The sequence below is a fragment of the Acartia tonsa genome, chromosome 6 (assembly GCF_053477335.1).
Source record: "Acartia tonsa isolate MP-2025a chromosome 6, ASM5347733v1, whole genome shotgun sequence".
NCBI classification, from domain to species: Eukaryota; Metazoa; Arthropoda; class Copepoda; order Calanoida; family Acartiidae; genus Acartia; species Acartia tonsa.
Genome location: NC_137265.1, coordinates 37,213,402 through 37,229,261, shown reverse-complemented (window position 1 = coordinate 37,229,261; position 15,860 = coordinate 37,213,402). Strand labels below are relative to the sequence as shown.

General features: G+C 32.1%; 2 protein-coding genes across 4 annotated transcripts; both read left to right on the top strand.

Moving 5' to 3' along the window:
• The first annotated feature begins 245 nt into the window (after positions 1 to 245).
• Positions 246 to 5,113, top strand: LOC145322561 (THUMP domain-containing protein 1). Its single transcript, XM_080164667.1, has 10 exons — positions 246 to 338; positions 910 to 988; positions 1,423 to 1,501; positions 1,773 to 1,976; positions 2,400 to 2,486; positions 2,991 to 3,067; positions 3,379 to 3,428; positions 3,858 to 3,946; positions 4,226 to 4,338; positions 4,761 to 5,113. Exons 1-10 carry the CDS (start codon positions 302 to 304, stop codon positions 5,083 to 5,085), a joined length of 1,140 nt encoding a protein of 379 aa, XP_080020793.1. The 5' UTR covers positions 246 to 301; the 3' UTR covers positions 5,086 to 5,113.
• Positions 5,094 to 15,749, top strand: LOC145322558 (zinc finger CCCH-type with G patch domain-containing protein). Of its 3 annotated transcripts, none has more exons than XR_013880756.1 (16): positions 5,094 to 5,157; positions 5,631 to 5,754; positions 6,549 to 6,623; positions 7,551 to 7,633; positions 8,028 to 8,082; positions 8,363 to 8,467; positions 8,785 to 8,831; positions 9,751 to 9,845; positions 10,120 to 10,248; positions 11,289 to 11,503; positions 12,818 to 12,969; positions 13,318 to 13,442; positions 13,822 to 13,921; positions 14,198 to 14,293; positions 15,114 to 15,248; positions 15,430 to 15,749. XR_013880756.1 is itself a non-coding variant. In XM_080164663.1 (15 exons), exons 1-15 carry the CDS (start codon positions 5,123 to 5,125, stop codon positions 15,187 to 15,189), a joined length of 1,512 nt encoding a protein of 503 aa, XP_080020789.1. In that variant the 5' UTR covers positions 5,094 to 5,122; the 3' UTR covers positions 15,190 to 15,749. The 3 variants fall into 3 exon arrangements, 1 of the variants encoding a protein (XP_080020789.1); XR_013880755.1 differs by having other exon boundaries at positions 15,114 to 15,274; positions 15,384 to 15,749; XM_080164663.1 differs by having other exon boundaries at positions 15,114 to 15,749.
• The last annotated feature ends 111 nt before the right edge of the window (positions 15,750 to 15,860 follow it).

Below are 15,860 nucleotides of genomic sequence, written 5' to 3'. Positions count from 1 at the left end.
GGCTAATTTTTTTTACGTCATAATCAGAGTCAAACACTTTTACTAGGTTCAAAAAAAATCCATGAAATTGTACTGATAATGATTAGGTACTTGTATTTACATAAAAAAAGAAGGCAAAATTTTTTTTTTAGAAAAAATCCCCCATATCTGTTACCTTCCCATTAATTATGTCTTCCTATGGTTAAGATTTTGATTTAAAATTATAGTTTATATTTTTGTATTCTAATCTTGAATAAAGATTTTGTTTGTTATTATTTTTTGTTGTTTTATAAAAGTATTTCAGATTTAAAAAAGAACTAAAATGGGAAAACGCAAAGGAAAGAAGCAATATTATGCAGGTAAAGTGTTACTCGTCTGCTAGTTATGGTGATCATCGGGGATCTTAAATGATAATACAATGGACAATGAACATCCCCAATGATGATAAATGTATATACCCCTTCTTTAGATTATAATTATAAGTAATGTTTACTAAGCATTAAAACTTTGGGTACCAGTGTAATTTTAGTTCAATATTCCCTTTCTCCCTAGCCTGATGTAAAAAAGACTTAAAAGTGACGCTCTTGTTATATATGTATTTGAAATGTCTTCCTTTATTTAATGATTGAAGTTGTAAGATGATATTGGAGAATAGTTTGATTCCAATAGCCAATAATGTTATTTGATTGTTCCTACACTTTGTTACTTTTGGCGTAACTTGGGGATTGTTCGCCTAGACTTTCTATATTTATTGTCAAAACCAATCAATAAAAGACATTTTTCACTTTGAAATTGAATAATTCTCTTCAAAAAACATTTATGGTTTTATTTTAACGTTTACCGTATTCTAGCCCAAACAAAGTACCTTATCATTGTTATAACCTGCAAAATTCTTAAAATCTCCTTCGTGAAAAGTTCCCTTTCTTGTAGGTGCCAAGCGAGGCAAGTACCAGAACAATCGGATTCTCAGTGATGGAATGGCGGGATTCTTAATCACGTGCAATAACAGGTTAGCATTCAGGAATAAGACAATAGACGATAAGTTAATATTTGTAACAATTTTTATGTGTGTAAAATTCTGCCTTTTGTATCTTTTTTAATTATATATAATTAACTTTTAGCCGAATAGGTTGTCAAACAACGACATGACTGAAAGCATACCTACAGATAGGCCATTACTCCTGTCATGTCAAATTCTATAGATGACATGAAAGATGGGAAATGAGGGAATGCTCTCAAGATAAAGGTCGTTAAATCAAAGGATAGGTCGTCAGTAATCTAGTGCAATTAATGGATCAATAATTACATACCTAACAATGGCCGCTATGACCATTAAGAAAATAATCTATAGGCACAATATGCTAAAAAAAGTTGTATAAAAGCAAGATGATACCAATGTAAACTAAAGTTAAAATCTTATAAAAAATAATCTTTGTTTTCTAGGGAGAGAGAAGCAGTACAAGAAGCATATAATCTGCTAAATGAATACGCTGACAATTTATATGGACCTGAAGCTAAAAAGGTAAAAGGGATAGTTCCATGCATTATAACGGGAAGATTTTAAAAATTTCAATTAAAATTCTAAATCTATCAGAGTGGATAGAAATGGTAGGTAATAGGGGATAAGAATAAAAAAAATAGCAACAATTTTTCATTCCTGTCAAATAAGAGAACTATCTTTATAGTAAGGCTTTGGGGACTAGCGTAATAAACAGCCCAATGTTCCATCCCTTCCTTTTGGTTATTTCTTATCCCTACACATTAGAACATCAGTAACATTAACTCTGCCTTAGCCAAAAGACCAACCAGAAGTTGCAAACGGCCAAACAGAAGGAAATGGCGATGCTACGAATGGTAAAGCTGTTAGTGTTGACACAGATACTCTTAAGAATGACAATGATAACAAGAATGTTGATGACGGGGCTGACAGTGATGAAGATTGTAATTTTGATGATATTGACGCAGCGCTAGAAAAGGAAAAGAAGAAAATACTAGAGGTAAAAGATATTTTCATTTATCAATAATATTCTGACATCTAGCGTCTTTTACCACAGAAGAAGGTTAGGTAATGATTACTAGCATACTGGCCTGATATATACCTAGTATCTTTGTTTAAACGTAACAGGATATTTGTCTATCTGTGTGCTTGTCTGTAGCTTAGGATCTCAGTAACAGTTTTGACCGATTTAATATGATTTTATAGTTAAGCTTATGATAGGCTCAGGAAAGGTTTATAACTATTTCGAGTTTGGATACCATCACTCTCCCAAGAGAAATTACCCCCTCAAACATAGTATATTATAGTTATAACCGGATGTAGATGTCAAATCAAAAGCAGTCCTTGTGTCCCCCATTATTGTATCCCTCCCATGTTCAAGGGAACCTTTTATCCAAAACAATGACATAAGCAAATTTTGCAGGTTTCCAGCAAAAAAAGAGAGGAAAGAAGATTTAACAATGTTGACAGTGGTGCTAAAAATTGTGTTTTTATCAAAACAACTCTTCAGGCATTTTACAAATTTTTGTTTTTAAAAATCAATTAGGATTGGTTTTGGAATTATTATAGTCCTTCCCTTAAGAAAAAAAAGTCGAATATGCTTTCGGTAACGATACTTTTTATGTGTATATAAGATAAAAGTGTAGTTAGGTAAATTGTTTTTAAAACCGTTGATATTACTTGATTATTTCCGAAATGCGATTTACTGTATTATAGTTTCTTTTTCTTTTAATTTTTGTCAGCAACTCCGGGAGGGTCCGTTGGACTGCTTAATCTTATTACACTAGTCCCCAAAGTTTTATAGTAACGTTTTCAGATTCGTTGGCTTAACAACTTATTGAATTTTGGTTGGTTGATTTACTGAGTTGAATGTTTCAACCAGTCTACAGAAGGGGTAACTTTGAGTATCATCATTTGGGTGTTCATTAATTTATCGGCCATTGTCTTATTCCTCTAGATCCTGGAGCAACTACATATGTATTTGACTGACAACAAAAAAAAATTAAAATGTTAGAATCCATGTGAGATAGTATCTAATCTTGTCGAAGATGTTTCAGTGAAAAAACAGCATAAATCAAGATACATTCTGAGGTTTGTTTATGTTTATATTAAGCGGATTTTTAGTAGTAAAGCTACTCTAAAGTTAAACTTTGAACTGATTTCTTTGAAACCAAAAATTCAATTAATTTGGTACCCAAAGTTTTACAAATATGTTAACGCATAAGTTGGCACTGTTAATAAATCTTGATTGTCTGGTTAAAAATATCAGTTTCCAATCTTATCAATCAATAATTTAAGAAAATGTTTAATATGGTCTATCATCCTTGTTGATGTACAGTACATCAATTTATCTTCCAACATTTTTTAAAGAATATTTTTTAGAAATAATTAAAAAATTTTAGGTTAATACCGGTGATAGGCACTTGCAAGGCACATAATAAAAATATTACAGGAATACATTTCATATTATTGAAATTGACGAAGTATCTAGGTTTTCGTCCTTCAAAATCTTCAGCTAGCAATGAAAAACCTTTCTATTTTGAAGTAAAATGAAAATAAAAATGGGGGTAGAAGTACTCGACAAAGTTTTTTGATGGAAACCGCCTTTTTTTCTAAGAGGCGTGGTAGGCGAAAGGCCAAAAAGATAAGGTTCTCCTTTACAATTTAGCTCTTAATACAAGGAAGGTTTATATCTTACGATTTTAAGGGAGGGTACTCCCCCTACCCCCATAAAAATATTTATTTTTTTACTTTCTCTCTGTAAAACTAAAATAAAAATAAAAAAGGGAGTGTCGAATTCAACCTCCAAAAGTTCAAGTATCCCTAGAGGCCTCCAGGGGCGTAGCCGTTAGTTAATAAATGATAAGAATTGTATGATTAGATTTACTTGAATCTAAGCTTGGTCTGATAATGAAACCCGAGGAAGATATTTCCTACTGTATCATATTCAAGTGTAGAAACAATAATCAGGTGAAAGTTTCTCAGCATGGCTTCCAAACCGATTAATATTAGATATATATTGGATTGGAACTGGTTCTAGGCCATACTGAAAAATCATGTATAGCATCATATCACAGAAATTTTTTCATGAATATTAAAATAAAAATCTTGAAATTAATACCAGTTTTGTTACCCCAGACCCTTCAAAAAAGGAACGAAAAATATACATTTTCTTAAAAGTGATTTGTTTGACTCGAAATATTTTTTCTTTGAACAAAAAATTCTCTACTTATTTAAGATTTTTTTTAGATAAAACAGATAGACATGCAAAACTTGATAAATCAATCCGTGAGAGATTTTAACGCCAAAGCCACGATAGAGCTGAAAACTCCACAAGTCTGTTTGTATGTGGAAATTATCAGGTATAACTTTTCAAATCAAACGTTTAGAAAATTTTATTACACACATCCTAGCCTGTCTAAAAATATATCCAACCTAGAAGGGAGGGAACATCGCACAAGTCCCCAAAGTTTTATAACAACGTTTTCTTATTCGTTGGCATAATAATTTTGGAGACTTTTGCTTTTTAAAGAGTCTGATACTTCCTGGACGGTCCTTTTTGGGGTTTTAGCTATTTACCATGAAGGCTAAACACTCCCATTAAGAAAAAATTACATGAAACCTCCTAACCTAAGATAAAAGAATAAAAGCCCTCAAGTTTTAGAAGAAGTTAACTCACAAACAAAATTTGAATTTTACATATTTTATCTTCAATGTCAATATTTAACCAGAAATTATGTATACCTACTTTAATTTTATGTTTTTATAATGTTAAAAATTTTAGAAACATATTTTGTCTCGGAGTGGCCAGAGAATTCTTCAAGCATAGAAAGTACAACCTTCAGGAGATGGTCAAATCTGAAGAAGAAATAGCAGCTGATATTGCTGCCGCTGCTGCCAGAGAAGCAAAGAAAAACGAGGAAAAGGAGAAGAAATCGGATGATGCATCAGAAAATAAATCCACCAAAAATGAGGAGGTTGAAAAATCTCTCAATATTGAAAATGAACAAACAGAACTGACTAACAATGTCAAAGAAGATTCAACTGAGAAAACTGTAGAAACAAATCAAGAAGACACAAAAGATAGTGAAGAATTGAAAGATTTATAGAATATCTTGTTATTTTTTTTAATTTCAGTATTTCAAAATGGGGGACCTAGCAGAAACCGAGAACCAATTGAGGTATTTTTTTCTTTCTGTTTAAAGTCATAAATGATATTTTAAAACCTAACTTTATCTTCCAAATGCCTGGTAGTCCCCTCCAGAAAAGTTGTAGTAAACTTGACATAAACTTATTGAGAAAGGTATACCTAGTTGCATAAAGTGCATTTAACAAGTTTGATTGCAATCATAAGGTTCAATATTACGATCTAACATATTTGATTTTGTATTACAATAAATAGCAATCAATTAGGCACCACCAACATAGTCATCATGCTGTTTTTGGGGAAATAGTACAGACATATATTTAAAAATATGATTTTTAAGTTTTTAAATATGGTAGAAAATTGAAATTCTTTCAAATATATGTCCTATAGTTGTAGTTTAAACTATTAAACAGAGAAAAATATGCAGTTCACTAAATTCAAATTTAAATGCACTTCGTGCAACCACCCGTTGCAAAGGGAAATTTTGCGATTGTATTTTTATTTCAGAATGATAGAAGCAGCTTTAACAGCTGATCCCACGAATACAGAACTTCTACAGTTGCAGAGTGATCTTAATACATTGATAACCCTAACAAAACAAAGTATGGGGACACTCTCTTCTAATGATAAGGTAATGCATTAAACACTTATATTAAGTAAAATTTTTAGGGAAGGAGGAGACATTGGACTTTTTAATACACAAGTCTCCTGAGTTTAAAAAAGCTTTCATTTTCGTTATATTAACAACAACTTTAGGGACTATTATTGAAATTTGATTGGTTGGTTCATTAAGTTGAGTGTCCACACGTTTTAACTGCTAATTGTTTCTCCAGAAGGGGTAATTTTGTGTATCATTATTGGGGATGCACATTAATTTATCGGACATTGTCTTATCCCTTTAGATCCCTGAATTTTTTGCAGCTATTGTCAGAAGCCTTTTCTTCAGCGATATTGGTCGATTTGTCTAATAATTTTAAAGAAATCGCGCGCTATTCGCCTTAATTTTTGACAATTCATAGACTTTAATTCTATTTATAAGATAGTATTTTTTTGGTTTGTTAATAAAATCTGTCTACCTACTGAACCGATTGAGTTATGTTCACATCTGTTCATGATGGCTTCAGAATATTTTATTTTGAAGTTTTATTACTAAAGAGGGTCATTTTTTCTCATATAAGGTCATTAAAGTTGTGTGTTAGCATTAAGTCAAATGCGCTTTTTAAATCAAACTGCTTCTAATTTTGACCAAATGCATTATATGAAATGGTTTAAATTAAGAACAGTTTGACTTAATAAGCGCATTTGACTAAACGTTAGAACTTAGCACACAACTTTACGGAAAATGCGCGAAAAAATGACCCTTATTCTGCATTCCAAACCAGCAATATTATTTGTTTGGGAGAATGCATAGTATTTACTTTTCAGGGAAGTAAGGCTGATCCAATATTTTGTGACGACGATGGAAATAATAGTAGCAATGATGACATTCAAATTGTACAGGTACATTATTCCTATTTTGGTGTATCATGTCCATATGAACCACCCAAAGCTTCTTTTGTTATGATTCCTCTAACAGTTAGGTACAATTTAGAAAGCAAAGCAACTCGATAATCTTTACCAGAAAGTCCGTAAGTCCATATAAAACATGTTGTATGTTTCAATCCTTTTTGACAACCATTTTTTGTATGTTTTAATTATCCTACTCAAAAGATTTTTGGGATAATGATTCCTAGGATTACAAGTAGTGATGGGAATCCGGATCCGGAATCCGAATCCGGAATCCGGAATCCGCCCAATTTCCGGCCAATTTTGGAATCCGAATCCGGATCCGGAATCCGTTTTTTATAGCGGATTCCGGATTCTAAATTGGTAGGCTAAATTTAATTTAAATAGGTTAGAAAATACCAAGCACATTTTTAGGACATACGTAGCACTTAAATTTTTAAATTTACTAATGTGATGTAAATGTTTTAGTTATGCTGGAAGTCAACACTTTAAACAAATCAAGGCTTCAACCAAGTAACATAGTGATAAATTAACGAAAAAAGCTATCCCTCTGTGACGGACGGCCTTTTAAAATACTGCTAGAATCCGGAATCCGAATCCGGAATCCGCCAAAAATAAGAATCCGGAATCCGCAAGAATCCGTCACTTTTTTTGACGGATTCCTTCAGAATCCGGAATCCGAATCCGGCCCAAAAATTCGACGGATTCCCATCCCTAATTACAAGGTATAATATTTTAATCGAGGCATCTCTAAAATCAAGTCATGAAACAGGTTTATATAATTTATATACTCTGCTTCATTTATGTTTTGACACTCTTCAAGAGTTCATTTTCGTTTGCTAATTTTAGAACTTCGCTTTTATGGACGTTGTCATCCTTATTGACACAAAACTTGATATGAAGAGAAATGAATATTTGTAGGAAGATGTTGGTAAATCTTTAGAGGATGAACTAAGCAGCCTGGAAGGAGTTAAAGTATCTGCACCTTATGGAACAGAATACAGGTTTTTATTTACTCTTCTCCATGCAAAATATTTTCTTACTATAGCTGCTACGCCCCTAGAGTCCAATAGGGGCACTTAAGGATGGAGGGGTATATCGGACCTGCCTTTTCATTTTTAGTTTATATAATAACTATAAGAAGCGAAAATTTATGCTTCACACACACAAACATCCTGTTACTTTTTTTAAGGATTTAATGCACAGTCCAATGTCTCTTTACTCCTAGATTAAATCTTTTGATAGGTATAAAAAAAAACCTTTCTAAAATCTCAAATGATTCCACACTTTTTGCCATATAGTTTTTATTTCAAGTTACATCAAAAATAACTTTTTTATCACTTTTTTTTCACTATTTTAAAAACATACTAAAAAGTCTTTTAATGGTGAACTTTTCAGGGGAACCTCATATCACAATGCAGTCATATTTGCTGTAGAATCATCAGATTATGAGGTGAGTCCATATGATATTCTAAAAACTAGTGGAGTATTCATGAAATAGATTTTATAATTTCTGATACTTTAAAAACTGAATACAATAACGCTTTCATAAGCAAATTACCTTAAAAAGCATATTTTAAGTAAAGGTAGGAGAGGTAGCTCTGTTGCGGCTTCTGTAGTATTAATTTTGCGGTACCGAGATTTCTTCCACAAATTCATTTTTTAATTATGTGAAAAAAAATCCTTTTGATTTGTCATTTGATTGATCACTACCTAATGTTATAATTATTTAGAAATTTGAGGATATTATAGTACGTGTAGTGTTTAGTCACCCCACGGAGACTGGTATGGTCCCCTGCAGGCATTTTCTTCATGGAACTTGTAACAGAGACGATAAGGTATGTATGTACTTGAACCAGATATTCTAAAATTCGATAAAGTTGGAGTTTTCAAGTAGTACGATGTGTGTGTAATTGATTTACATCTTGTATGTAACTTGTTAAAGACACAATAGGTATTGTAACATATGTCCTTAATTGAGTACAAATTCCATACTAAAAACAACGACAGGGTTTAGCTTAAAGATTTTACTATTAATATGAAAATTAAGTTGTTAATTTTAGATTATAATTCGCTTAAGTTTTGATAATTTAATTAATGTCCTATTTAAAAAATATCATATTCAGTCTTTAATCTTTTTAATTAAACTTCTTAGGAGTGTAAGTGGAGCCACGGACAAAAAGTAAATCTGGCAGAAATAAGGTAAATTATTCTTCACAATTAATTATTGATTTATAGTATTGTATAGTTTTTTGCGTCCGCTGCTTTTAGTTTTCTGAACATTAACATATAATTAAGTAAGGGGGTAATTTCTTTCGCGTATTTTGAATTTTCTTTAAAGTTGTGTGTTACCGTTTAGTCAAATGCGGTTATTAAGTCAAACTCTCCTTATGAGTAAATGTTTATAAATGAAATGGTCATAAGGTTTTTTTTTTTAATGCAACCATCTCGTAATCAATGATTAAATGGCACTTAGAATTCGAATTTCGATCTGAAATTTTTCATGAGTAATCCATGGTAGGTCTATTTTCCCTAAATGGAACAAAAATTTGGAAAAGTAACGGCTGGCGGCTCTGCCGTTTAGCCGTTTTTTGCCTATTTTCAGGGCAAATTCATCATTAATTTACGAAGGAATCAACTTTTTAAAACATATTTTAAAACCAACAGCTACCGGCTAGAACCGTTTGATAAGGTTTTTGAGCGACAAAAAGTATTATGTTGAGATATGTTTTGTGACTAATATGCTCTTAAGATTGGCAAAAATTGGCAAAACGGCTGAGCCGTTAACCGTTACTTTTCCAACTTTTTGTTCGATTTAGGGAAAATAGACCTACCAAGGAATATTTATGCAAAATTTCAGATCGAAATTCGAATTGTAAGTGCCATTTAATCACTGATTACGAGATGGTTGCATTAAAAACCTAAAATTTGACTTAATAAGTGCATTTAAATAAACGGTAACCTACAACTTTACAGAAAATTTGCAAACTATGATTATTTATGTGTGTTTTTTTTAGAGAAGATCGGAAAAAATGCATTCTTTTAGATTTTTTGTCGTTATTTTAGGATTTATTTATTTGATAATTATTACCTAGGGAACTTTGAATTTTATTTTGTATAGAGAATGGGAAGAGGGGGATTGGTCAACTGTAAAAAAAGAGACCGTGGTTCTAATCAAACAAGAAAATGGTATATGGTCTAGAGCCAGGGTTCAAGGTATAGTAAATTGATCGATTGATTGGTTAGAAAGGAAGATACATAGCATCTGTAGGCAGCAAGCGATTTAATATAAAGATAAAATGTAAATAGGAATGATGTTCAGTTATGATGTTTTTGGCATCTGAAAACTTAAGAAGGAAATATTGTTCTGGCAAAAATACTCGAAAATATTGTCTGTAGCCTCTAGCCGTTACATGAAATTTCTGACTAAATTTCTGACATTCTGTGATGCTTTTTTATAGCTGTTGTGGACGTTTATGTTCTTATCTAGACATTGAAGGAGATGATCTTGTATTGAAGTTGGAGGGCTCGAACCTGCCACCTGTTACCTGTAAACTTGAAGAAATTGTACCTTTACCTGAAGATACTAGTGATATAAACAAAGACGACATTGAATCAGGTAAATGGCCATAATTCAAACAAGAATAACTATATTAAAACAAAGATGACAACATCCATAAAAGCAAAGTTCTGAAATGGTATGACAAACGAACATTTACACTTTCAGAGTATCACAACTAAATAAATATATAAGTCTACACAAAATTGTAAGTAAATTTGGTGCAAAGCTATTTAAATACAGGATAATGTTTGAGGACTTTTTTAGAACTTGATTGTAGAGATGCTTTGTTATATCATTATACTTGTTTGTTCTAGTAATCAGTATTCCAAAAATCATATCAATCAAATAATTATATCACATACAAATTTGTTTAGAGTAAAGAAGCTTTAATTAAGAATCGGAGTTCGCTTACGAAGCATATTCTATATTCTTGACCATGTTGTCAAATTGTTCAAAATTAAAGATATGAACATTAAGAGATATAAGTTTTCCGGAATTGTAATCTAGGGAGTAGATTTAAAATCTGCATCAAATTTTAAGGATTTTTTATAAAATTCGTTTTTTGTATAATTCTTTATCTAAAAGCGGAAATACAAATTAAGTTAATTAATTTTGGCATCCGTGATTGGTGGATTTAAAAAATCTGCGCTCTGATTGGATGTCGTACATCATTCAACCAATTAGAGCGCAGGTAGTTTAAAATCCACCTATCCTATTGGTCAAAATTAATTAACTTAAAATGTATTTCCGCTTTTAGATAAAGAATTTTACAAAAAACGAATTTTATAAAAAATCCTTAAAATTTGATGCAGATTTCAAATCTACTCCCTACATTAAAATTCCGGAAAACTTATATCTCTTAATGAACATAGTCAAGCATACTTGAGATTCTTTATTACATTCTGCCAAATTTTGCTAGGAATCACTTTAAAATTTTTTTGTTATTGTTTGTTTTTTTACATCAATAGATTGACTCTTGTATGCCTTATTCTAAACATGACACAACTTTAACTTTTTCAATGATAATAAAACCATTAGAAGACTGGATGTTTGAATTAATAAATTATAATAACTACACACTAGATTTAACCTTTTAGATAATGAGAACGACATAAATCCAAGACAAGACTTGCAAGGGGAAACTTTTGCTCATGTAGTCATTAACCCCACCAGCACCAAACTCGGAGAATGGGAGTCCCACACACGGGGTGTGGCTAGCAAGCTGATGGCCAAGATGGGATGGGCAGGCGGCGGGCTGGGTAAGGACGGCGAGGGCCGACTGGAACCTGTACCGGCCAGAGTATATCCAGAGGTAAGAAACAGTTTTAAAGTTTTGTATTTATCCTTTTTAGTAGCGAAGCTACTCTATAATTCACAATGTCCGTCCGTCCGTCTGTCCGTCCGTCCGTCCGTCCGTCCGTCCGTCCGTAATTAATGAATTGGGGGAAACGTGATTTTCTCGGCTCCTATAAAAGATAGAGAGCTGAAATTTTTTGACAACATTCCTATCATTAAGGAGCACAATTAACTATAAAACATTAATGGCGGTCGGACCGCTTTTTAGCAGGTTTTAGGCTATTTTTATATTTTTTCTAATTTTCCTCATAACTTGGGTTTTTGTGGTCCGATTTTCAAAATTTTTTCAGTTAAAGATATCAAAATTAGATTTCCCGTCATTTGAAGAAAACAACAATGACGGTCAGACTTCCTTTTTGCAGGTTTTTGGCTATTTTTATATTTTTTACATTTTTCCCCTTATCTTTGGTGTTTATGGTCTAATTTTCGAAATTTTTTCACTTATAGATATCAAAATTAAATTTCCTGTCATTTGAAGAAAACAACAATGACAGTCAGACTTCCTTTTTGCAGGTTTTTGGCTATTTTTATATTTTTCACATTTTTCCCCATATCTTTGGTGTTTATGGTCTAATTTTCAAAAAAATTTCAGTTAAAGATATTAAAATTAAATTTCTGGCGTTTTAAGTAAAGAAACAATGGCGGCCAAACTGCCTTTTAGCAGGTTTTTGGCTATTTTTATATGTTTGACACATTTCCCCATATCTTTGGTATTTTTGGTTCAATTTTAAAACTTTTTTGCATTAACAGTTTCAAAGTATTTTTTCCCATTGTTATGTGCATCAAGTATGTAATTTACCTTAACCGTTTTCATCATGCAAAATAAAACAAGGTTTTGTGTTTATTTTCTCCAATAAATCTATTCTTGATTTTAATAAATAAACTTTAAATCTACTCCTACGTATTCCCATCCACAATTTTTTGTGCTTCGCTACTTATGGATGTTGTCATCCTTGTTGAAATTACAGTTAGGGGCAAAATAAAGGACGTCCAAGCTTTTAATTTGGAAGGAAGGGGGCGAAATCTGATTAGAAGAGGTAGGTAATTTACAATGATGTGGTTAAAATGTCACGCTAAAAAATTTTCTCCAATCCCCCCCCTTCCAGCCCCCCCCCCCAAAAAAAAAAAAAAGAAGAAAATTTTACTCTGGGGGCAAAATTTACAAAAGAGTTGGGTTAATCCACCATTAATGCTTTTGTGAGAGGAGGAGGGAACAAATTGAGAAAATCCGACAATCATCTGCATTTAATCTTGATTGTTTTTTTTTCAGGGCAAATCTTTGGATTGGTGCATGGAGCGAAGGGAAATGGCGGGGCAGGGACAGGATATCAATGACGTGGAGAAGATGCTGAAGAAGAAGGCCAGGGAGGAGGCCAGGAAAAGTGAGCTGAGGGCCAGAAAGGAGAAGGAGAGAGATAACAGGCAGGGGAATTATGTTCGTATTTTGTAAACTTTCTAATTGATATTTGGTGATGATCTAAATTTTAACAAATATTTGAATAATTTCACAAATTAAACTTTATGAATTCAATACAATTTTGTGTAAATCTTGCTATTTCTCCTGTCATTTATTGGTCAGTTCGTTTATACAGTAGGAGGGGAGGGTATGGGGGCAAAAAGGGGGTGGGGAGATAGTTATCTAGCCTGCTAAAAGCTTAACTTTATTAAAGAACATGAAAATCTGATGTAAGATCCAAGTAACAATAAATCCATTGTAAAAATGTCCTTACGAATAAACAATACATATTCAACATTATTCTGAATTTGAAGTGCCAAGTCTTTGTTTGATCTGATTAATCAGAAGCTTGGTGGCCGGCGGACAAACATCGCCGAAATGTTTGGCGACGGTGAAGGCGTAAGTGGCAAAGAACAGCACACGGCTGCCTCACCTAAAGGTCAGTTCAGCTTGTTATTAGTCGCTAAATTTAATACGCTTACATACGTTAAAAGTATACAAACAATCAATAAAAGAGAAGCAAAACTGAAAAAAGTGGGTTGAGGGGGTAACAGATGGTAAGTTTCCGTACAGTTATGTGTCCGTAGACTTTAAACAGTATAACAAATAAAAAAATTAGGCATTGAACTTGCTTTAATGAGGTGCAATCTGTAAAGAAACGGCGTTGGAACCGCTGCTTCCACCGAAAACCGTTATCTCAGTTCGGCTTTTGGGGCTATATTTCACCAAATTGGCCAACTTTGAATCATTTGAGACAAACTTATTTGTTCGTTGCAAGTAATTAATGGTATTACCCAAAAACAAGTTTTTTTTTCTAGGTGGAAAGACAACATTAAAAGCTGCATCTAATGAAAAGCTAAAGATAGAAAATTTTAAAATTGGCGAAAAAATTAGATACATCAGTAAAGAGATATCAAAGTAAGTTATTTAAATAAGTATATCCATATACAAAAGTAACAGGATGTGTGTCTGTGTGTTTGTCTCTCTGTGTGTACCGAAGAATTTGGCTAACCGCTGGATCAATATAATATTTTGGGGGAGGATAGCACTACACACTTCACTAAATGCGTAGCTGCTAGTAACCATATAGATTAACCAAATTAATTTTTCCAATTTGGGCAACCTAAGAAAATCAAAAATAACAACATTTCTATCATTTTTAAAGAAACATTCTACTGATAAAATGTATTTTAGATTGGAAGAATCATATACGCGGCATTTAGGAAAAGATGCGCGTACTGCCGCTACCATTAAATCTAAATTAACTGAGAAGAAACAAGAGTTATTAAGGTAAATAATTATCATGAAAATGTCTTTACTACTTAGTAATTTATATAATAAAGATAAATAGCTTTCAACTTTATATTTTTAACTTGATTTGTTTGGAGCTGCTTTACTTTTAGATCTAATTGACCTTGTAAGTTACTCTGTAAATTCAAAATATTGTTCCGTATGTCCAAGTCCATCCTACCGCCTAAAAAAGAAAGAAGAAAGTGTGATTTTCTCAGCTGAAACATTTAGTGTAGATTTCTAGTATCATTGAGAATAGTTATTTCTCGTATCGTATTATAAACGGCTTTCCGCGGATATAGAATGTACAATTATAAGATTAAAACTAGTTTTTTTAGCCCCGAGGTGCCGGAGGCACCGGCTAAAAAAAACTGGTTTTAATCTTATGATTGTACATTTCTATATTCGTAGAAAACTGGATATAATACGATGCTAGACATAGTTTTTTCGTATTCGTGAGAACCGGTTCCTGTCCACCGGATTCGAATGAATACGAGAAATAAATTTCTTGTATTCATTCGAAACCGATTAATGTCCGGTGGATTAGGACCAGTTCTCGTCCATACGAAAAAAATATGTCTATCATCGTATTATATTCAGTTTTTTCGAATATAAAAATGTACAATCATAAGATTAAAACCATTTTTTTAACCCGTGCCTTCGGCATCTCGAGGCTAAAAAACACTGGTTTTAATCTTATAATATATTATATTATATATTATATCCGTAATAAGCTGTGTATAATACATGCGAGAAATAAATATTATTTGGTCCGTTTTTTGTGTTTATGAATGTTATCATTCTTGTTTTTTTGTTACAGGTTGCAGAGTGCAGAGAAGAAATTATCAGCAGAGCAGGGAAATAGAAAATCCTCGGCAAAATTAATGATCTTCTGAAATAATTTTAATAATTTAAACTTTAGCGTAGAAATTACTTATTTTTATAATATTTATCGGTAATATTAAAGAAGCGCTGGAAAATGTAATGTGTGACGTCATTCTGTATACTTTTTAGGGGTTTTCTTTCCCACTTCTCCTCCTATCCCTCCTGTTAAGGAGTATTTTATGACGTCATACATGACACTTTCCAGTCCTTCAATATTATATTTCTTTCTATCCATTAATATTATTTTTAAGGGGTAAGTGCTAAATCTGATTGCAAAGCAAACAATTGAGATTTTTGTGGTCCCCTTAACAATCCGTCTAAACCTTTCAGAAATTTTGTGATATCTTTACTTAACCTATTCTAAAAGTACGTTATTTATTAAGACTATTAAATCATTTGATAGGGTTTATTATATTATTTATTTTTAAGTTTTCGTTTTTTTTATGATTTAATTGTTGTGAAAATGATAGGGAAACATTGTTAACATGTGGTCATACCAAACAATTTATTGTAAAACCAAAATAGGTGAATTATCTTGTTCAAATTATAAAACATTAAAATGTTCAATAACTACTTTTGAAAAAGGATTCTTACCTTTAGAATAGAAAATAAAGAGACCACGATTTTGATTATATAGATACGTTTTATATGTTTAAATTAGACAATAATAGAATATTAAGAT